Source organism: Macrobrachium rosenbergii, chromosome 55 (assembly GCF_040412425.1).
Source record: "Macrobrachium rosenbergii isolate ZJJX-2024 chromosome 55, ASM4041242v1, whole genome shotgun sequence".
In the NCBI taxonomy this organism is placed as follows: domain Eukaryota; kingdom Metazoa; phylum Arthropoda; class Malacostraca; order Decapoda; family Palaemonidae; genus Macrobrachium; species Macrobrachium rosenbergii.
In genome coordinates, this window is record NC_089795.1 from 57,751,069 (window position 1) to 57,774,074 (window position 23,006).

The window sequence follows — 23,006 nt, forward strand, 5'->3', positions numbered from 1 at the left end:
AAATCTACTACCATCTGGCTTCAGGACAAGATATACTGAATACACTATGTTTTTCTAACACAAGTTTCTTCATATAAACCTACTCATCATATACAATATATTCCCTCATTTCCATGACAAAGGAAACCCAGCCTCATCAAACTGAAATTAGTCAGCTCCAAAAGATTCTCACTCTATATGACACTCTAATTCCCTTGTATTTATTAATTTATCACATTTTCCTATAACTTGTCTCTATGCAGGCTAATTTCCCTTTGGTGCCCTCTTGGATTTATAGTCTGTTGATGGTCCATATGGGTTTTCTGCTGAAAATTTAAAGAAACAAAAGTTTCCACGACCATTCCAAAGAGAGGATTTGGGACCTCCTGCTAAGTGCCTGTAATGATGCTACAATCCCTGGAACAAACCTTGGGACTATCGTCATGTTGCATTCCTCAGCCCAAGCAAAAACAAACCTCGGGACTATCGTCATGTTGCATTTCTCAACCCAAGCAAAATCCTAAGTTTTGATTGCCAGATAGTAAAGGATCTCTGAGTGCATCGCTTCTTGGTGTCTGAAGTATACTATGGTGTTGTTTAACTTAACACCAATGGTTCTTCCCTCTTAGGATGGAGCAAATGCTAGGAGGCCTGAAAGGATAGCCAACAATTCCAAGACATATATGACCAGCTGTTTCTCTTCTCACTACTTCTCCCCATATTTTAAAGGTTCAGAAGGTAAGCACCCCAGCTAAGCATTGGGGTATCCAAGAACATCAATATGTAAGCCTTTACACAGGCAACCATCATCTGACCAGTTCTAACTAAAATGAGCAAAGCTAGAAGTGATAGCGGGGAGCCAGCTTCTCCAGTGACGGCAATGTCTGATGGCTACCTGCCAGGACTTCCAAACAGACAAGTGCCTTTCAAAAGGTACTAAGAGATCTTTGGAACCCTTACCTTGTCAATGGAAGGCTGAACCAAGAGACTTCTTCAGTTGATACAGTATTCTTGCCAAGAGGAACATTTACTATGGATAGCATCAAGTCCAATTTTCTCTAGTTGACCTAGAGGATAAGGGAGTGACATCTGAAAGAGCTTCAACATGTATCTCTTCAACTAGCCTTTCACAGGAGTCATGACCAGCCAGTTATTGAGGTATTAATGCAAACACATACACAGCTGGTGAGTCCAGTCAACAACATCATGGTCCATCTAAACACCACAGGAGTGATAGAAAGGCCAAAAGGATATGAAGCTGATATATCTTTCCCTCTCATAAGAAATGAAGGTAACTGCTCCAGGTGCGTGGATGGGCACTTGGAATTAAGTATCCTGATGATCAGGGAGGCTGGAATATCCCCTTTCCTTGTCTTCACCTATTACACCACCTACATCCTGGAAGGTGTCAGCTGAAGGAAATTGAGTTGGCCGAAATGTATGATCAGCATACATCTTCCCATTTCAGTTATGTTTCCATAGATATAACCAGGTTCAAAGTCGCTAAGGGCAAGAGTGCGTCTGGAGGCTCCCTGCTTTGCATTGGCCCTCTGAATGGTTATGTTACTGTCTAGCTCTATCAACAAAGATGAGCATCAACAGAAACTGGACAATATCCTGGCTGATGATACCATGCTTTGTCATATATCAAGATGCCTCGCTGAGGAAATTAGACAAGGCATAAAAGAACTACTGGCAGGGTCAAGGCAACATATGCAGACCCTAGACACCATCATGCCCTTGAGGGCTTTCAACCTGGTTATATCGGTAGAAAAGTCATAACTCATGAAACAGAAACCCTCTTCGCCCTTCAAAAAGGCACAGCCTACTATCATTTATGAAATTCCTGCAGGCCCTGAAGGACTCCATTCCACTGGGATCAGTGCATCCTTGGACATAGAATAGAATATAGAATTTAGGCCAAAGGCCAAGAGCTGGGACCTATAGGGTCATTCAGCAGAAAGGAAAATTGATAATAAGAAGGTTTGAATGGTCTAACAAGAGGAAAACCTTGCAGTTGCACAATGAAATAGTTATTAGGAGAGGGTGGAAGTAAGACGGAAGAGAATATGAGCAGAGGTACAGTAAAAGGAATGAAACAGGTTTCAGTTAGGGGCCAAAGGGATGCTGCAAAGACCCTTAAGTAATGCTCACAGTGCACCACATGAGCTGCACTGACGGCACTACACGCCTCTGGGGGAAATCCTTGGACATGTACAGCCTCTTTACCAACATTCCTATAAAAAAAACAACCAGCCACATCCTTAATAGAGTATACAGTACAGGTATGATGATACACCGACACTGGAAATTTCAAAGAAAGCCTAAAGTCCCAATAGTTGCATACACAACCCACAGGGGCTAGCTTACTGACAATGTTTTTCCCCCAAGGGAGTCCTGTTTGCCACCTTCTCCACAGGCATTGTGGAATAAAAATTCTTCTCCAAGATCCCCACACCCAAGGCATCTCCACTGCATTAACAATAAATTTATCATAATGGAAACTTAAGCTTACTTGGAGCATCTAGGACAAATCTTTAAGGAGTGCTCTCTTCTTCACTTCACCTCTGAGTAGTAGCACTGAAAGAATCCTACCTTTCCTGTATGACCTTGTGAGCCAGGGCCCATCTGGTTTCTCAATGACAGTCTACAAGAGGCTTACCAATCCTGGACTGTGACACAGTGGGAAAAGCACTTGTCCTGAGATACAAGAGGAACTCGCCATTGTTCCACATGGAAGAGCACAGTAGAAGAAATCAACAAAAAAAAAACAGGTCCTTGTTGATATTGGTTTTCTGAACAAACATGTTGAACAGCAAATACAAACCACCAAAAACAAGTGGACAGTCACACACCAGTTTAGGATAATAATATAAACTTTTTTTTCCCATGAATAATGCACAGCAATTATTGCTGAGGCAAAGATGCCCACCACAGAACAATCATTAAAAATGTCATCCCCACCTCAGTTGGTAAGATAGCCTTTACCATTTCATAAAACCAGAGAACATCACAACTCACCTAAAACTACCCTGCACCCGTAAGACACCAGTATGAGATGGAGTGTCTATGTACCTTCATCTTTCCAGTCCAGGAATGCCTTCAAAATTTATAAAGGCATGACTACACCTATCTTTCTAAGCATCTATATAGCCACATTCAAGAGGGCTCCATTTACAAGTGCCAATCCCTTGTAGATGCCACATAGGGTGGACTGTTTAATCAGTGCTAAAAAAATTGTCAATTTTTTCTTTCACTGACCACCACAAACTTATTAAAGGTCATAGATCACTGGTCATGGTGTCACCGTATTGAGAAATGATTATATTATGAGTGTGTACATGCAAAATTGAAGTAAAATTGAATGTTCCTGAAACAAGGGTTCAAAGTCAAGGCATAAAAATGATTCCAATTGTCCCCATTGGTATGCTTAATAAGGTATACATATATGTAAAGATTAAAAAAGAAAAATTTTACTGTACTATTTTCTTGGCAATGCAAAAAATTTGGAGGAATTTTTTAAACTTTAAGAAGAGTTTCAAAACATTTATTTTCTATGAGGTACAGTATTTGTACTGGAAAGAGAATCTAATCTATACCATCCTAACCTAGCTTAAAAGGTTAGAATTATGGTTCTTTGTAAAAAGAATCTCTATTCTACAAGTAATTTTTTACATGACACAAGACTGCCTCAGTTTAAAGTATTTCTGCTTTACCTAAGCACTGATGTATTCTTGTAGGGAAGAGTTCACACTTAATGGGAAAGAGAACCCAAATATAGTATACAGTTCTTGCATTTTCAAGACTACAATTTCATTTTTTGTGACTGGATACAAGACCTTGTCAATTTCAGGAAATATGTAAAATCCCTCTCTTTAAAAGATGGTGGAACTATGCTCTTTATGAACTGCAGCTGGTTGAAAGTCCTCATAATCTAGTGCATCTAGGTCAAATAGTGCTAGCCCATATTTGCGGAAGCCAAATATAACATTCTCCTTCAAGTAGTACTAGTAGACTGGCAAGAAAATATTGGTAAAATTTACTTGAATTATTTTGTCATTCAAGTGCTTCCCTTCCTTAGCTTCTCTAGCCCATCCTTTTTGAGTGGTCTGAACACATCCAGGCATTGCAAAAGATGAGCTGGGTTTAGAGATAGTCCACACATCTAACCGGTGATAATTATTTCTGGACTCAGGCCAGTCAGTCCATGCAATGACTGGCCTTGTGCACTATTTGCTGTCATAACCCACTGCTAAGTTACTCAAGAAGTGTCTTTTATGTTATGCATCCTTTTTCACTGGTAGTATGCTTCACAAATACTACCAACCACAATTATGTTGCTTTTGAAGGTCCTTCATCGAAAACTAATTTTTTCTCCTAGTATTGCTGAGACTTTTCCTTGTTTACGAGAAAGTGAAAATCCTGATTCATCCAAGGATCTGCAAAAGTATCTAGAACATCTATTCCTTTTAATAATCCAAAGCATCAGCTGACCACTGATGAACCACTGGAGTCCCAACATTTTTCCTTGTTTTGTAAGAGGCTCACGTGTTTGTACTGTCAATGGTGGTTGGCATTTTCTGAAACACCCCACCATTTGTTTTTGGGATGATTTATATAAAAGGACTGAGGCAACTTCCCATGAACATAACTTTTTGCTTCTTTCAAAAGAAGCTCCACTGCACTCATGATGTACTTTGTGACAGGATGAACCCATTTGCCTGGAACAATGTAATTAATCTTCAGTCTCTTTCAAGAGAGGTCTAGGGCCTGGGTTCACAATGATAGGTCTGATTCCTGTTCTCGGTGTTCTCTTTTGTCATAGCGAGAGAGAATCAGTGTTTATAATTAAGAAATCACATTAGGAAATGTGTTAAAATTTCCAGAGAATTGCTACATTAGTACAGAAATACTTATCCACATCACATAAGCCATTTTCAGTTAATTCCTTTGGCCACTGCACTCTGAAGTGTTTTTTTTTAGAGATCTGGGCATTTTTCTGTATCAGTTTACTGTAAACTTATCAGTTTCCTGTAAAAGTTCTACAAACAACACATGCAATAGTATACAGGAGGAAAATTTGAAAATAGAAAGGAGGTCCATGCTGTACACTAACCAATACCCAACCGGTACTAGCCACTGTCCAAAAAGTACACACGTACAAAGAATTCCATAGCTAGTGCGTACAAAACAGACCTGGTTTAAGAGATGTTTAAAGACCAATACTTGACAAGCATTTAAAGAAATGGGTCTCATGTTCATGTGTGGCAGGGGTGACTCTTGTGTGGTCTTAGAGTGGTGGTTGTGTCCTTGTTGGAAGCATCTGAAAAAGCGTATGCTAATTGGCCCTATTGGCTAACTATGGACCAATTTGTACGCACCCTTATTCCCTTCTTATTAAGTGAAATGATTTAGCATGCTCAGGAGTTTACTCTATTCCTTACCTATCTACCTGTGCAAAAATGAAATGGAGTGAATATAGAAACGTCAAAATATAATTTTCTAAAAATCACTACCTGTACGAAGTTTACAAGAATTTCGTAACTTTCTGATTTTTTCTCATACTTATTTCTTTTGCTTCTTTGTAACTGATTATTAGACAGTCCCTTTTTGTGGGAACATAACATGGTTATCAAATATTATTTGGAGGAAATATGAATACAATAATTACAAATTTTTTGTTAAGAGTTTTTCTACTAAAAATGCATGCTAATTGGACCAGGCTTACTAATTGGGCACCCTACCCTAAATCTTGGAATCTACCCCTGATAAAACCTACAACAACCACTATAAACAAAGAGATGGAATTTCCAGTCACCATTACCAAAAAACCTATGGAATCTAAAAGCACTGGCACCAATCCCCTCCTTTACATCAAATCAGGTAGCAGCTACCCAAGAGCCCCAACCAACTCAACATCAACAATAATGCACCCTTTACAGGCAAACTGAGACCAGCAATGTGATGCAAGAAATTATGTAAATAAACAAAGTTTCTATATTTTCAATTAATTCCTCAGTAACCATGTTTATAAGCTACACAAATCAGACTAAATACACAATAGTTCCAGCCGACTTCAATCACATGTCCTACGTCAGATTCTATTTCACTGAAGAGCAGATGAAAAGATGGATGTATAAGAGAAACAGAAAAACTATACAAAATCTACACCGTGAAGATAGTTTTTATTTTCAATCTCTTTGCACTGAGAGAAGGTCTCTTATACAGAAATAATAATAATAATAATAAAATCCAAGTGGATCTTTATACAGAAATAATAATAATAATAATAAAATCCAAGTGGATCTTTATTTGTCCGGCCCAGGTAAGGGAAGTCTAAGTAGGGAATCAGGAGGGTAGGGGAGACATGAAACATCCATCCTCTTCCTGCAAACCTATTTGTCTGCCCCAGGTGGGGGAAGGCTGGTAGGAGAGACATGACACATTCACCCTCCTCCTGAAAACCTGTTTGTCTGTCCTGGGTGGAGGCAGGGTGGGTAGGTAGGGGAGACATGACACATCCACCCTCCTCCTGCAACCTGTTTGTCCATCTGGAGTGAGGATGGGGTAGGTAGGGGATTGTGAAGGTAGAGGAGATATGGCACATCCACCCTTCTCTTACAAACTTGTTTGTCTTCTCCAGGTGGGGGCAGGGGGCAGGGTAGGTAGGAGATCGGGAGGGTAGGGGAGACATGACAGGTAGCGCCGGGTTCCAGCGCAGTGTAGCGTGCACCATCAAGCTCATAATAATAATAATAATGCACTTAGTCAACAGCCAGAGATCACTGAACTTGAACACAGCATCAATGAACACAATTTAAAAATGAATATGACAAAAAAAATTAAATATGAACTAAAACACACAAAGTAAAATTTACCTTCAAGTCACAGGTGGTGTTCAGCAGGAGATTTGATGGCTTAAGATCACGGTGAAGAACATTTGCTGAATGAATATATTTCAATCCTCGGAGAATTTGATACAGAAAGTAGCAGATATGATCATTACTTAGTTTCTGGAATACAAAAAAAAAAAGTAAACACTTAAGGCAAACTGAATGTGTTAAAGTGCATTTCATTACCAAGTAATGCAAAAAAACTTAAATATAAAACTATCATAGGCACACCTTATGATGAAGTAATTTTTAAATGCACTGGAATAACACCACCTGATACTGATGCAACATAAAACTTTTCCGATTTAAAGTACAAGCAGAATCTGCAATGAACATAACTCACTTTAAGCAACATTCATACAATTCCCACACACACAACTTCATACTTTTACAGATGTAAATATTTGAAAACAAGTGGTGTTAAATATTTTCCAAACCCAACTGCAAATTATCTTCCTTACAAAGAACCTGGAATATGAAGAGTTCCATTACGTTCCCAACCATTACACAAGATACTGAGAATGAAAAGATCAGCAAATTCTTTACAACAATGAACTGTAGGCTTTCATTACTACAGTACTGGCAATGTAAAACTGGTGAACACCAGCTTACTGTAACAAACCAATGCACAGTGCAGTACTTGAAATGGACAGATATCTCACTCCTTCAAGCTCGCAACATATACACACCATCTCCAAACAGATGCCATCTTTTTTTTCTTTCATTATCATTTAGTCCCAGCAATTTTCTTCCATGAACGCATTGGCTTGAAAAACCCTTCAAACACTGCTCCTGCTTTCACAGACACTCCTCTTTTCTAAATCTTTTGCCCAATATTAGCTTCAACGGTTGCTTCACTCATTCTATGGTATACCATTCTCTCATCCTACCATACTCCATTACAGTTACTACTACATACTAAAAAAACTATCACTTCCAATCTTCAATCACCAAATTAACTTTCAATGCACAACTTCATGCATGCTTTATTCGCCTTCAACTCTATCCTCATACAATAATCAAATCTTTTTCACCAGTCTTGGCAAGTTCTCTTCACTATCATCAAGTAATACTGGGTATTCTTTAAAAATCATCCCATAACATTAAAACCACACATTCTATATTGTTCCTAAATTCCACTTATAACCATATCCATAAAAATACACACAACATGTCACTCTCCCATACACATTCTGTAACAAACTTTTCCATCACATACTCAGCACACACAAACACATACGGCCACTCTCATGGTTGCTTGTCACATGATAAAACATTAATAGCAACACAGTTCATGTGCAACCCAGAGCCTCAGGTAACCTCAACACCCCATGTTTTCATCTAATCTCATTATTTACAGCATTTTCATTTTAATCAACTGTAAGTGATAAAAGTCTGATTTCACACCATTCTCTGTCTTCTGGATCACCAGCCTCCTAGTCAGCTGATGCTTAATGTAAGTAATTACACCTCTACATCTGTGAGAAGAACACTTATTTGCACCTGCTATCAATAATTCCGGTGTTTTGCATGTGACTTATGGACTTTGTTAGACTGTAACTTACCACATTTTATTACTTATCAGTGATGCCTGAATCAAGAAAAATGAAAATTATGTTTTGTACTCAATGGTATAACACAATAAATTCACTGGACATCGTAGATGCTGAATTGTATGCGACCAATGCAAGCCTGTCTGCAGCTGTAAGCATGGGTTCTTTGATATCAGGTTAAATGACCCACCGTGACTTGCTCGAGCTGTGTGCTTTCTCCCACTTAGTCATTTGGTGTGTGTCCACCATGCAACTCATATGAAGCTGGCATTTTGTGTAAAAACATGATTTTTTGGGCATGCCCTTTTGCAAGTGGGTTTGGCAATTTCTTCTTGTGTTAGTTCTAAAATACAGAGGTAGTATACAGAATCTGATGTGAAGATAATTCATAGCATATACAAAATTAGAACATCACTGGGCAGCTTCAATAACCTTATCCAAAGATAAGTTCTTCCAAAAATTAAAAGATGTAGTCACTGCTAGAATGTCACTTGGCTTTACCTTCAAGGAAGGAAAGACATCAGGATCCAAATTAGCACGAGAGTCCTTAACCAAAGACCTAACGAAAAAGGACACTGCATTCTTACTCATCACATACACTCTTAAAGCCCTTAAATGCCATCAACTGTGTCCAGTTCATCCAGAACGAGCAATAGCAATTGCAAGCTGGGTAAAGAGACTGTCCTAGGTAAGGCCATAGCCCCAAAATTATTCTTAGCAAAACCTGCCTTAAATGGCAATGCTCATAGCTCATTCATAAATGAGCCAGTTCAAAAGGCTCAAAGGGCACTACGGGCAGTCCTTGGTTATTGGTGGGGGTTCTGCTCGCGACAGCGTGACGATAACCGAAAATCAGTGATAACAGCGCCGATCCCCGGTTATCAGTGCTATAAGTGGGGATTGGCACATATCGGCGCCGAAAATCCAGTTATTGTTGTCGCTAGACAAGCGCCGTAAACCCGGATCACTGGTAAATGAGGCCGCTGATAACTGAATTAAGCTAAGAACATCAACTCGATTCCAAGATAGGGAATACCAGAGACCTGGGAACCTCTGCCTGAAAACCTCTAATGACATCTCTGAAGTCTTTGTCCTCAGACAGATGCAGGCCTACATGCTAAAAACTAAAGCCAGCATGGCCCTACACCCTTTAATGGCTGCTACTGAGAATTTTTCCTTATACCTGAGAAATAACAGAATAATAATGTTTATAGCAGTATGGGTGCTGGAAAGCCCCTTAACATAGCACCAGAACTTATGCCCTCACCACTGGTGTTGGTAGAATCGATTTGTAGTTTCCCTTCTGGGACTGATAATGGCCTTCCTACAAGCTCTCCACGAATGCAGGGGGTTACTGTAATTACATAGCTGATTCCACACTGTTAGGAGGTGGGAAAGAGCATGGACATATTCTACTCCAAAGCATTAAGTAAGTAATGAATTTGAAATATAAAGGCTGCTAACACTAAATAATTGTTTGTTGCTTCCTTACCTGTTGAGAGAGCTGCTGCAGGTTGGTACTGCCTCTGGTCGGTGCTTCTCTCAACTTGTAGTGGGCAGCCAAAGGTCGCCCCTCCATTAGTGGGAACTTTGCAGTGGAAGAAGTACACCGTATGCTGACAGTTTAAAAAGATGCCCTGCCCTGGGCGAAGACCAAATACAAAATGACAACACTATCCACCTACACCAAAAAATTAAAACCATAACCCAAACCATTAAAAATGAAACTGGTGGATACTCCAGGTACAAAGTACCCCCAAGCTCCCCAACGACTCAACACCTTAAGTCAAGGTGAGTGGATAGCAAAGGAACAGGGAGTTCCCTATGCTTCCTCTCCCAGCACCATGCCAGCCATGGGTAAAGGTCCTAAAGTGTTACAATTTTCAAACATGGTCTCTATGTCCTTGAGGTAGTGTGAGGCAAAGATGGACTTGCATCTCCAGAACGTCGGCTGCAAGATCGTAGAGAGAGACAAGTTATGTCTAAATGCCAGGGAAGTTGCGACTGCCCTAATTTCGTGAGCCTTAACCTTAATTAACAAAAAAGACTTCTTCCTGGATCTGAGAGTGGGCTTACGATATCAACTCTCTCAGAAAAAAGGGTATGATATTTCAGGAGAACAGACAAACCAGGTTCTTACAGAGCATCAGAGGTTGCTCAAAGGTCCTCTAATCTTTTCCGTCCAGTGAAGGTAGTACTTGAGACACCTCACTGGACAGAGAAGTTTTTCTTCTTCCTCAGACCCTAAGATGTCCATGAGATTCTTGACGACGAAGAACATAGGCCAGGGCTTGGAAGGAGCCTCATTTTTAGCGAGGAAACCAAGAGAGAGCAGACTGCAACCCCCTGCCCAAATCCCTCTCTCTTGTCTATCGCCTGTAACTCGATAACAAGTTTGGCAGTAGCAAAAGCCACTAAAAAGGGAGTCTTCTTGGTGAGATTCCTGAGAGAAACAGAACAGAGAGGTTCAAACTGAGGATCTGAAAACTATTTCAGTACAACATCTAAGTTCCAAGAGACACTGGAAGAACTTTCTTTCTTAGACGTATCGAAGGATTTGATCAAGTCACCAATATCTTAACTAGAATACAGATCCATTCCTCTGTGTTTAAAACTGAACTGAGCATCGACCTATACCCTTTGATGGTAGAGGTCGATAACTTCCTGACATACTTCAGGAATAAAAAAAAATCAGCTATTTGACTTATAGATGTCTCAGAGTAAGAGACGTTATAGTGGCTGCACCACCTTCTGAAGACTGCCCATTTAAATTGGTAGAACTTTGTAGAAGACAGTTGTCTGCACCTCCCAATCGCCTCTGCAGCCTGTCTCAAAAAGCCTTTTGCTCTGACGAGGTGCCTGACAGTCTGAAGCCTGTCAGTGCCAGAGCAGACAGCCCTTGGTAGAATCTGAGAAAGTGGGGCTGTCTGAGCAGCGACCGTTTTTGTGGAAGGAGTCTTGAGTAAGCCACCAGGAGCCGAATCAGATCTGGGAACCATTCCTTGTTCACCCAAAAGGGAGCGACTAGGGTCATGGGGATGCTTTGATGTGCAGATAATTTGTTGATTACCTCCCTGATCATTCTGAAGGGAGGGAAGGCATACACATCTAAGCCTGTCCAGTCCAAAAGCATGCCGTCCACTGCCCAAGCTCGAGGATTCTGGACCGGAGAGCAAAAGAGTGGAAGACGGCGATTTCTCGACGTGAAAAGATCCACTTTGGGCTTGCCCCATAGTTTTCATAGATCATCACAGACTAACGGGTCTAAGGTCCATTCGGTTGGAAGGACCTGTTTGAGGCGGCTTAATTCGTCGGCAATAATGTTTTTTTTTCCTTGAATGAACCGGGTGACAGGAGCAACCTGATTCTCCTCCGCCCAGAGAAGGAGATCCCTCGCTGTCTCGTACAGAGAGAGAAGGAATGAGTGCCCCCCTGTTTGCGAATGTAAGAAAGTGCAGTGGTGTTGTCCACAAGCACTATTATCTTCTTGCCACAGACTAGACCCAAGGAAAACTGAAGGCCCAAGTGAATTGCTCTCAGTTCCTTTACATGTATGTGAGACTTCCGTTGTACTGTCGTCCTTGTTCCGGAGACTTCCCGGCTGTCCAGGAGAGTGCCCCAGCCTAGGATGGAGGCAGCTGAATTAAACTGAAGGTCAGGGCTCAATGGGAGGAGAGACTTCCCTTCCTTAAGTCTTTCTTCGCAAGGCCTCCACTGGAGAACCTCTTTGATTTCCGACGTAATCGGGTGGATGAAAGAGTCTGGTTGGGTCTTTCTGCACCAGTTCATTTTCAGGAAAAACTGAAGGGGTCTCATGTGCAGTCCGCCTAATTTTACAAACTGCTCTACTGATGCGAGAGTCCCTTGAAGACTCATCCACTGTACTGCCGCGCAGGAAGGAAGAGCAAGGGACTGACTGACAGTCTGCCAGCAGTTGTTGACTCTTTTGGGCGACAGAAAAGCCCGAAAAGTCTGAGAGTTTAGTATCATCCCTAAATAGGGAATCTCCTGAGTCGGTGTCATAAGCGATTTCTTTTAGTTTATGAGAATGCCTAACTCCTGTGTCAGGCGAAGAGTTCCTCTCAACTCCTCCGCGCACTTTTCCTCCGATGAAGAGCAGAGAAGTCAGTCATCCAGGTACAAGTTGATGTTGATTCCCAGAAGGTGAAGCCAATTCCCTAGAGGAGCAAGGATTCGTGTGAAAACTTGTGGGGCCATCGACAAACTGAAGCACAGGGTCCGGAACTGTAGTACTCTTCTCTGAAAAATGAAGTGTAGAAATTTCCGTGAGTCCGGATGAACAGGAATGTGAAAAAAGGCATCCTGCATATCCAGGGTGACCATCCAGTCCCCCTGTTGTACTGAAGACATGACTAAACGAACGGTCCCCATATGAAACTTTGTCTTCAGTATGAACACATTCAAGGCACTGATGTCCAGAACAGGCCTCCAGCAACGCCCCGGGTCTTTGGAACCACGAAAAGGGTATTGTTAAAACCTTCTGGGTGGAGATCTTGCACCTCTTCAACCGCTCTCTTGATAAACAGGGATTTGACTTCCTGGGAGAGGGCCAAAATCTTCGTGGATCCTTCTGAATATGCTGAATATTCAATTTCTTTGTATTGAATTATCATACGTCAATCTGTATGAACCTCCAGAATTAGCTGATATTAATAAGTACTATACCATATATATATATAATATATATAGAGTATACTTTATAGTGTAGGCTAGGTTACCATATATGTATACAGACAGTCTCCGTGTTACGATGGGCTTGGCTTACGATGTTCTGAGTTTACGACGCTTTTCAAATATATTCATCAAAAAATTATTTCCTGGGTTACAACACGTTCCAGGTTTATGACACTGACAACACCGATCCGACGGAAGAAATATGGCTTCAGAATGACAGAATGGTCAAATTTTGGAGGTTTTTTGTCGATTGGAAGAGATATGCATCCAAAACGGCAGAATGGACAATGTTTGGAGGGGTTTTTTTCATGAAAAACTCAGTAAAATTGCAAGATTCGTCGTTTTCAAAACACCCAAAGGATTAAAAGTAAGGTTTTCTTACGATTCTCGACGGTAATATTTCAGATGACTCGGTCCAACGCACACGACGGAAGAAAGTTCACGTTTGCCCATTTTTTCACAGGCACTATTCACTAATTACTGATTTTTATTTTATTTTCATGACTAAATACATTTTTTATGATAAAAAATGATTTACTAATTTTCAAATATTAATATTAAGGTACCCACAGCAAAGTATCGATAAATTTTAAAATTAAAATCCCATGAAATCACAAAACTGCTTACCGATGTCATCACTTCATTCAACCTTCCTTTCTCTCTCTCTCTCCTGAATAATTCACAAATAATTTCACTCTTTTGAGATTTACGTAAAGCCAACCGCCCATATCTCTCTCTCCCTGAATAATTTCACTTTTGAGATTTAAGTAAGGCCAACCGCCCATATCTCTCTCTCTCTTCCTCCCCAAATAATTCCACTCTTGAGATTTAAGTAAGGCCAACTGCCCATATCTCTCTCTCTCTGTGTACTGCATATATCCTTCAAAGAAATATGGATTACTGTATATAAACATAAAAATATACTACAATTTCATCATCCGGTGTGTTACAATTTTTTTATTGCTTTGACATAGGCTTCATGACGACACTATATCGGTTTGAGGGATTAGATGTAGCCAATAAGAGAGCTCGTAGCAACCCCCTCTCTCAATGATGATACACTATTGGCCAGAAGGACTGAAGGCAGTCAATAACAACTTGTAACAACCCCCTACTCCCCCTCTCACCTTCCTTGATGACATGCTATTGGCAGGAAGAGTGGGATTTTAACTAACCACAAAGCTTGTGCCTCACGGGCTTTGCATACACTCAAAAGGAGGGTGAGTAGTATTTTTTCTCTCTCTCTTTCTCTCCCTCCCTCTGAGATAAATGAGACAGAGAGAGAGAGAGAGAGAGAGAGAGAGAGAGAGAGAGAGAGAGAGAGAGAGAGAGAGAGAGAGAGAGAGAGAGAGAGAGAGAGAGAGAATGATGGCACAAGAATTTTTGAACAAATTTGTGGGAGATGGTGAGGACTAACCACATTTGTATGATAAATGACTTGCCTAATAATAAGTATTAATTTTCAAATAATAAGATAACATAATAATAATAATATACCCTGTACTGTAATTACAACATTTATGCATTCTGAAAGTAAATTATTTCAATTTTTAAACAAAGAAATATCACACCACGTCTTTTGCCCAAAGCTTTGAACCTATGGAGGAGGGTGGAACTGCTCAATATGTCAAATTACTTGACATTTCTGACCAAGGGCATAAGATAAATTTCTCCCTTCGTTTCCCTTTCTCTCTCTCTCTCGCCAAACGGTAGAATGCGAAATGGATAGATATATAAATAGATACTTAGTTCAGCCCTTCTCTCTCTCACTCTCAAGAAAAGATACTGCTAATTTGAGTCTACATATGCACACTGTTTGTGTGTATGTGTGTGTGTTCATAGTATTTTAAAAATGCATAGTAAAGGTAGTAGTACATCTCTGGAAGACAAAGAAAAAAAAATTTTTTTGTTGTTGTCAGTCGCAGTAAAGAGAAATGGAGTAACATTCGTCGAGAGATTAAAGAGCTAAACTCACTCTCTCTCTCTCTTTTACCCGTGCCAGCACAAGAATGGCTGAATGTAAGTCGTAGTGGTAATTCTCTCTCTCTCTCTCTCTCTCTCTCTCTCTCTCTCTCTCTCTCTCTCTCTCTCTGGCTGGAAAAGGGTACTAATGTTTAAGACGACTTTGAAATGATATTAATAATATAATTTCAAAGATTAATACAGTAGTAATAGGATAATAATTTAAGCTATATTTGATGTAGGATGATACTTACAAGTAAAAATGGGGAGCACTTTGTAGTTCTGTGAAATTCAGTCTTTTTCTAGTAGATAAGCGGTGAGGTGGTCTCTCTCTCTCTCTCTCTCTCTCTCTCTCTGGCTCCAAAATAGCAGCATGGTAAAATTTTGGAGTGTTTTTTATGAAAGACTCAACAAAATGCAGGTTAGGTCACTTTCAAGATACCCAAAGGATACTCATAGGATGAAAATCAAGGTTTTCTTATGATTTTCTACGATTATTTCGGTTTACGTTGCGGCGCCAGAGCGGATCCCCCGTCGTAAACCAGAGACTGCCTGTAGATGGTACTGAATAATATAGCATAGACTAGGCTATATTCTAGAAACGCTTTTTCCAACAAACGATGGGTTTTTTGGAACCTAACCCCATCGTAAGTAGGGTAATGCCTGTATTTGAGACTTGCAGATATGTACAGTATTTCACTGCCAAAAATCGGTTCGGTAGAGAACGCAATGCTTACGTCTTACTACGCTCCAAAGTTACAGACATATCTCAATTATTATCAAACATTATTTGAGACTTGTCAATATGCGTTTCAATACTGAAAAAATTGGTTTGGTAGAGAACGCAATACTGTATTTACGTTTTATTATGCTAATCAGTAAATGAGGTAGCAAACACAATATTAAGTTTTTACACTACTCAGAATAGGAAAGTTAACCTTTACCGACATAATTCGAAGTACACTGAGTACCATCATACAGACATATCTCAAATCCTATCAAACATTATTTGAAACTTTCAGATATGTATACACTACCAAAAAATATCAGCCCAGTAGTGAACACAACATTTACATTACAGTATTACGCTATTTAGAAAAGGAAAGTTAACCTTTACTGACAATAGTTGAAGCACACGAAGTATCATCATACAGATATGTCTCAAATCCTGACAAACATCAACTGAGACTTGCAGATAAGCATTTCATTAACATAAATATTGGTTTGGCAATGAATGCAATGTTTACGTTTTATTACATTAACCGGTAAAGGTGGTAGCACGGTAAACTACACTATTGGTAGTTAACCAATTTGATCGGGAATTTGCTATTGTAGCAAAAAATGACAAATTTGAATTAGATCATAAAAACAAACAATAAAATACTGATCCTGAAAGACTATGTAGGCTTAAAAGTTACTTGAAATCAGTGATAATACAGTAAACCCCAAATTCGCGGGGGATGCGTACCACACGCCCCCCACGAATAGCTAAAATCAGCAAATACTTAAAACCCCTCTAAAAACACTTAGAACTGTCTATTTTGATAGTTCAATAACAAAAAAAAAAACTCTAAAAATGCTTATACCTGATTTTCCACATATAATGTGTATATATTTTCCATAGAGCAATCTGCGAATCGGGGAGTCTGCGAACCGTAAGAACGCGAATACAGGGGGTTTACTGTACATCATCAAAATCTAGTCTCCGACTGGCAAATTTAAGAACAAAGCCGACATCGACACTCGGTGTGGACTCAAGTGCTGGCAGAAACAGAATGAGGTTGTCTGCTGGTAGTTCCTGGTATTCCTGTTAGTGGGTGGGACCAGTCACCTGCACTATACTTTGAGGTGTTACCCGCGAATTTTTAATTCAAGCTGCCGTTCAAGGAAACTATAGGCTATGTAATTACTTGGTAAGTCACTTATATAAAATATCCTTTTAAGTGCATTGCTCAGTTGGAAGACAAAACAAACACAATAGTTTGCAAAATGACAAATTTTAAATAAATTTGTATTTTTCATAATTAACAAACCTTTGGTCTCAATGTAAGGATAAATTCTCTGGCGCCAAGGAATTGGTGTCAACAAAAGTGCATGAGGAAAATCTTTCTTTATGACTTAGACTAAATTATCAGCCATTGAGACGGTTAAAGTTTTGGTTCCAATCCTCACACCTCTAACCACAAATGTACTGTACTGTATATATGTTGAATGATTCCTTCAAATTTATAAATTGTCAAACATTCCCAATTTAATAATAATAATGTTATTGCCTCCTTTTCCGTAAAAACTTAATTCAAACAGGTTCTCTCAACAAGAAGATAAATATAAGCCTTGAAAAATTGCCTGTAACATCTCGAATGTGTAATTTTTTATTCAGCAATTTACTTCACAAACAAATAGATGATGGCTAGCATAATCAGAAGTTAAGGCTAAAAGACTGTTAAGCAGATATTGAGTCATTATAGAATAAAAGGGTGATGCTGATACCTTTTTATTCTTTAAAACATGCGACCAGATTCCACAACTTTCTTAATACCTAGTTAACATGCTGTCACATAATTTGAAATTCCACTTAATTTTTTATTTTGCACTTTTAAATAATTTGTCAATACACATTATTCTCGATTCTGGAAACCAAAATTTTAATATCTGATGAATGCTGCAACATCACAAATCATTAATCAAGGAGTCTCTCTATGCCTTCAAGAACTTTGTTTCTAATCTTGAACACTGTATTCATACAATAACTCATCATCCACTCGATAACTGTGTGGAAGGAGGAGAGGGAGCCCTAGAAGTACAGGCTGCACAAAGTGCAAGATGTGGGGAAAATATGAGGTTTAGTACAAAGGAAGTGCAAGGTGCAAAATGTTAAGGGAGACTGGTAAAAAGTTTGTGTAAAGAGGCTTTCAGTGCTACTTTCTATCTTCTGTGTAGTTATATGAAGCAGCTAATGAGGTGGAGATGGAAACTTTCTGCAAAATGGTTCATCCCCAATTCTGCAATTAAAGAATGAACAGGACAGCTTGTTTTCAAGGAAATGGCCATTGGGAGAGAAAAACAATCATCAAAACACATATAGATAGGTTTTCTTACCTGAGATTTGAGTAACTTGTACAAGTCAGTTTCCATGAGACACTGGACAATATAAACATCTTTCATGGCTTCTATATTTTGGGCCCGTATAATATCACGAATGTCGATTACCTGTTGAATAAGAAATGTTACTTTGAATGTGGAGTATATTTTCACAGAGTACTAAGATGACCATGCAATTTACATTTATTAAAAGTGAATAGACTAGATCCCATTTTTACCAAGTGCTTAAAACATACTTAATAGATTGACAGAATATACAATTTAGGCTGCAGGCCAAGTGCTGAGACCTATGAGGTCATTCAGCGCTGAAAGGAAAACTGAGAGTAAGAAGTTCAAAAGGCGTAACAGGAGGATCTCCTCGCAGTTGCACTATGAAACAGCTGTTAAAAGAGGGTGAAAAGTAAGATGAAAGAAAGAATATGAATAGAGGTACAGTAAAACGAATGAAAAGGCTTGCAGCTAGGGGCTGAAGGGATGCTGCAAAGAACCTTCAGTATTTAATGACTATAGTGCACCGATTGAGGTGCACTGACTGCACTAACCCCCCTCCCCGCAGGGGAACATACATAATGGATAGCTCTCTCTATTGCGAAACTCATGTACTATTGCCTGTAGCTACAGTTTAAATCAACAGCAATGACTTTTTTTTAATCAAATTAACAGGCAACAAGCAACAGGTTCAAGTAGGTAATGATTTGAACTTTGCATACAGATGCTTAAGAGGCATTCTTACACTATTTACTCTAAACTGAAGGTGACCAGATCTCAATCAATGCAATTTACTCTTGACAGCCAGTGCTTTGTACATGCTGGTGAATCCAAGGATCTCCAGCAGAGGCACAATCATTCTTAGCATAGATCTTTCCATAAAATGAAAAAAATCAGCTGAAGGAACTTTTACATGTTACTGATTTGTATCATTTTTTTTTAATTCTACAGTACTTTCATATTTAAAGGCATATAACCTACATAATAGGGTACCTGGTATCAATTCACATGGCTTACAGTGTAACACAGCTCTATACAAATTACAGCACTTAATAGCCTATCCTAACCTGTATTATGTGATTATCATTCAATCTAAAATACTGATTCACTTACTCAAATTATGAGATACATCTGCAAAATGAATTGCTTCTAAAAATGTGTGTAAGTACCTGTACCTACTTAGCTTACAAATGTGTAAAATATTGTATACAAAACCCATATAATATGGAAAAGTATAAACATTGTTTCTTTTGAAAATAAGCAACCCCAAATTCTTTACAATAAGGAAAAAACTTGAGAGAGAGAGAGAGAGAGAGAGAGGAGAGAGAGAGAGAGAGAGAGAGAGAGAGAGAGAGAGAGAGAGAGAGAGAGAGAGAGAGAGAGAGAGAGAGAGAGAGCACTGCAAGTGTGCAGTTTATCCAAATGTGATGGATACATGTATGTATATCTGTACATATGCACACAATGAAAAATGTTCAACACTACATTACTTTACTGTATTAAGTTCCGGACATTATTTTACTGTAATAGGTAACGTCAAAAATATAATGTGAGAGAGAGACTGAGAGAGACAGAAAAGAAACCGTTGGCTATGTTCATGTGTATTCGTTCACTCTCCACCCTCACAGGCATGGCAAGAAAAGCATTGGTCATTATTCATTCATTCACCTTCACCAACACAGGCGCAAACAGAAAAGCCTGGCATACTTAAGAGGTTATCAACTAAGGATGAGAGGTTGTCCGCTTGGGTGCGCTCAGTCCACTGTTTAATAACCCTATCATGCTCACAGGATTTCTCTGGTAAGTATAAAATATTTTCATTATTTTTATCAGATCTGGGCAAGTCCGTTAGGTATGGCAATCTACCAAGTTGAGGTCCATGAAGTTGAGATGCCACTGTGTTATTATCAAGTAATGTAGTTTAACCATACCACTGAGCTCTCACATAGCTGGCCCAATTGATCTTTCTTTATTAATGACAAGGTTTAGATTTTATTTATTAAAGTAAAGCTCTTCAAACATTCTATTCAGTAACTGGACTAATTAAGAGTGGAGATTCTGAAAATATTACTTATTTGATTAATTTTTAACACTTGATATGTTGTCAATTATATTTTGGAATGTTCAAACAGATGATGTTTAATTGGTAGCATAAACTCTACAATCTGCACATTTAGGGACTAGATCATGTGGGTTATTCATCAAATATCCAAGGGGCAAATGAGCATGACAAATTCTAAAAAAAGTTAAAATTACTTGCTTGTGTCTGTCCTTATATGTTGACTTATACAGTATATTCCAATAATGGGCCTGATTTGTTTTAATTAGTACTATCATGTTCATTGTTCAAATGAACACTGATTATAAGTGGTTTTAGAAATGTTATATACGCACTAATATGAATATCTACATGTGATTCTGTCATAGTACTTGCAGCTTGGCTGCTTTAATGGCTTCTACATTTCCTTTAATGCCTACAAGGGCAGGAACCTAACATATTTCTACATTTATACCATCTTCATATAATCTGCGACGTGAAAATCTTATCTGTTGTGCAAAAGTATTTTCTGGATTACATTTTGAAGGGTTTCTACAACACTTTTCGAGTTGGTAAAAATGATAAATTCCTGCGGTAGTATATCTTTAATAATTTTGATGGCTAACCATATTACCTATTATTTTGCAAATTCTACATCTGAAAGATCTGGACCCATCAGTGTATTTGGCAAAGCATGAACCTATACATATTAAAGCATATGTTCTACTGCATAGCTTTTAGATATTTCGAGTGTGTACAAGTTGATATTTCACACATGGTCCATGGAGGACATAGTTCTGCTGGTCAACTGTCTCCAACTGAGAGAGATGGTGAGTGATTGTTTATTAAAATATCTCTTTGATCAAAAAGTTTTGTTCCTGATTGCTTGTAAATTTCTGCAATATGGATTATTATAATCACAATGAGGAATGACAGGTGTTCACCACTTTCTACATGAATACAAGAGTTTGGGGAAGATTTAAAAGCTCAACTATATATTCTGAGTCTCTCATTATGAACAGGGTCTAACTTTTTTAAAGTTATATCAGAGGCTGAACTGTATATCTGACATTAACAGTCTAAAACAGAGATAACGGATTTGCTTTGTCTGTAATGCAAAGATTGGTCATCAAGCTCCTCAATTTGTGCAATAAAATTTATTGATTACATTTAATATATTTCTGGATTTAGCTTTTATATAAGCTACATGTAGGCGTTCCAGTTTAGGTGTGTGTCAAGATTATGCATAAGAATTTTGCTGTTTGACTGATGGGTATGTCTAATCTTCAATCCAGTGTCTTCATTTTTCCCACTTCACACTTTTATGCAACATAACTCCAGTGGTCTTTTCTATAAAGAATTGGAAACCTACTGATGAGGCCCATATGTATATTTTTACTATAAAGCATTACTGGTGATGTTTTCAGCATTTCTTAAGTTAGATGCAGCATAGTATATAGCAAAATCATCCATGTGAATATTTTTTATCCCAACTTGTAATTGGCTACTGATGTTATTTATTGCTAGTGTGAATAGTATGCTACTAAAGAACACTCTTCCCTGTGGAACTCTTATTTTCAAGCAAGAAAGTCTGAATAACTATCATCAATTTGTACCCGATATTTACACTCAGAAAGTTTTCAAAGAAAATTGGCAAGTAACTCTGCAAATTATTTTTGTATATACTGTTCTCAGCTTTTTGTATATCAAAGAGCATTTCTGTTATTATTTGTATATGTTCAAATCCTCTACGGATGTGATCTTTCACGTGAGATAGTGGATTTTTTTGTTCTGTGATCCAAAATGGATAAGCATCAATTTCTTTTTTTTAATTATATGCCATACCAGTCAAGATTTATCACTATCTCAAACAATCTGCATGAGCAACATGTTAGGAAAACTGGTCTGTAATTGTTTACATTAACTGGGTCTTTTCCTGGGTTGAAGGTGGGAATAATCATGGGATTGTGCCACTTTTATGGAAACAAATTCCTGAGTCACGAATGACTGTAAAGTGTATTATTTAGCTAATGGTGATACATTTTTTATCATTTCAAAACAAATATCTCCTTCAGGAGATCTGTTACAGTCTGAAATGGCATAATCTAATTCTTCTATTGTAATATCTGTCTGTTATTTCAAAATTTGCTGGGTTTGATTCACTTTCACTTTTTAATTTACACAAAATGTTCATCTACATTTTTGGTGCTCCTTATATTGACAAAAATTTTCCCAATTATTCTTTTTTCTTGGGGTTAAAAGCTTATATCCATTTTTTTAGTATAAAATGCCTTGGTGATTTACCAAATGGCCTACTTTGTTCCCTGAATTTTTGCCATACTCTTTGTTGAGGAGTGTTGTTGGAGATGTCTGATAAATATTTTCATTCTTCCTTGTCTAACTTCTTTTTTAAACTTTGCAGTTCGTTGTATATTGGTCTCAGTATATCAATTTCTATTAATACTACAATAATTTTTAGTAAGTTTGCTTCTTGTAACAGCTGTGCTTATCAGTTTTGTTGAACATCTGGTTTAGATCTCTTATCATCTTCCAATTAAAAGTTTTTGTTTTATTATTTCTGAAAATATCAAACCCTCTAAGTAAGGGGGATAAAGTTTGAGTTCAGTGGTGACCTGACCTTGAAGGATGAAAAGATTCATTAAGCAGCTGTATAAGAAAGACAGCAAGTGTTATAAGGCTTTCTGAGCCAATGCAAACAGGGATTGCATGGGGGAAATGGAAGCACATTCCTGCTGCCAATGACCACTCTACGGCTTTGTCTTCTAAGAGGATCCC

At 38.5% G+C, this 23,006-nt stretch overlaps 1 protein-coding gene across 1 annotated transcript in view; it reads right to left on the reverse strand.

Annotated features, from left to right (window-relative positions):
- Positions 1–23,006, reverse strand: part of rl (Mitogen-activated protein kinase rl) — a 77,079-nt gene that overhangs the window by 37,341 nt on the left and 16,732 nt on the right. Inside the window, exons 3-4 of the mRNA XM_067098604.1 lie at positions 18,182–18,292; positions 6,858–6,992 (exon numbers count right to left, since the gene is read on the reverse strand). Coding sequence (XP_066954705.1) covers positions 6,858–6,992; positions 18,182–18,292 — 246 coding nt within the window. The remainder of the gene's footprint in view (positions 1–6,857; positions 6,993–18,181; positions 18,293–23,006) is intronic.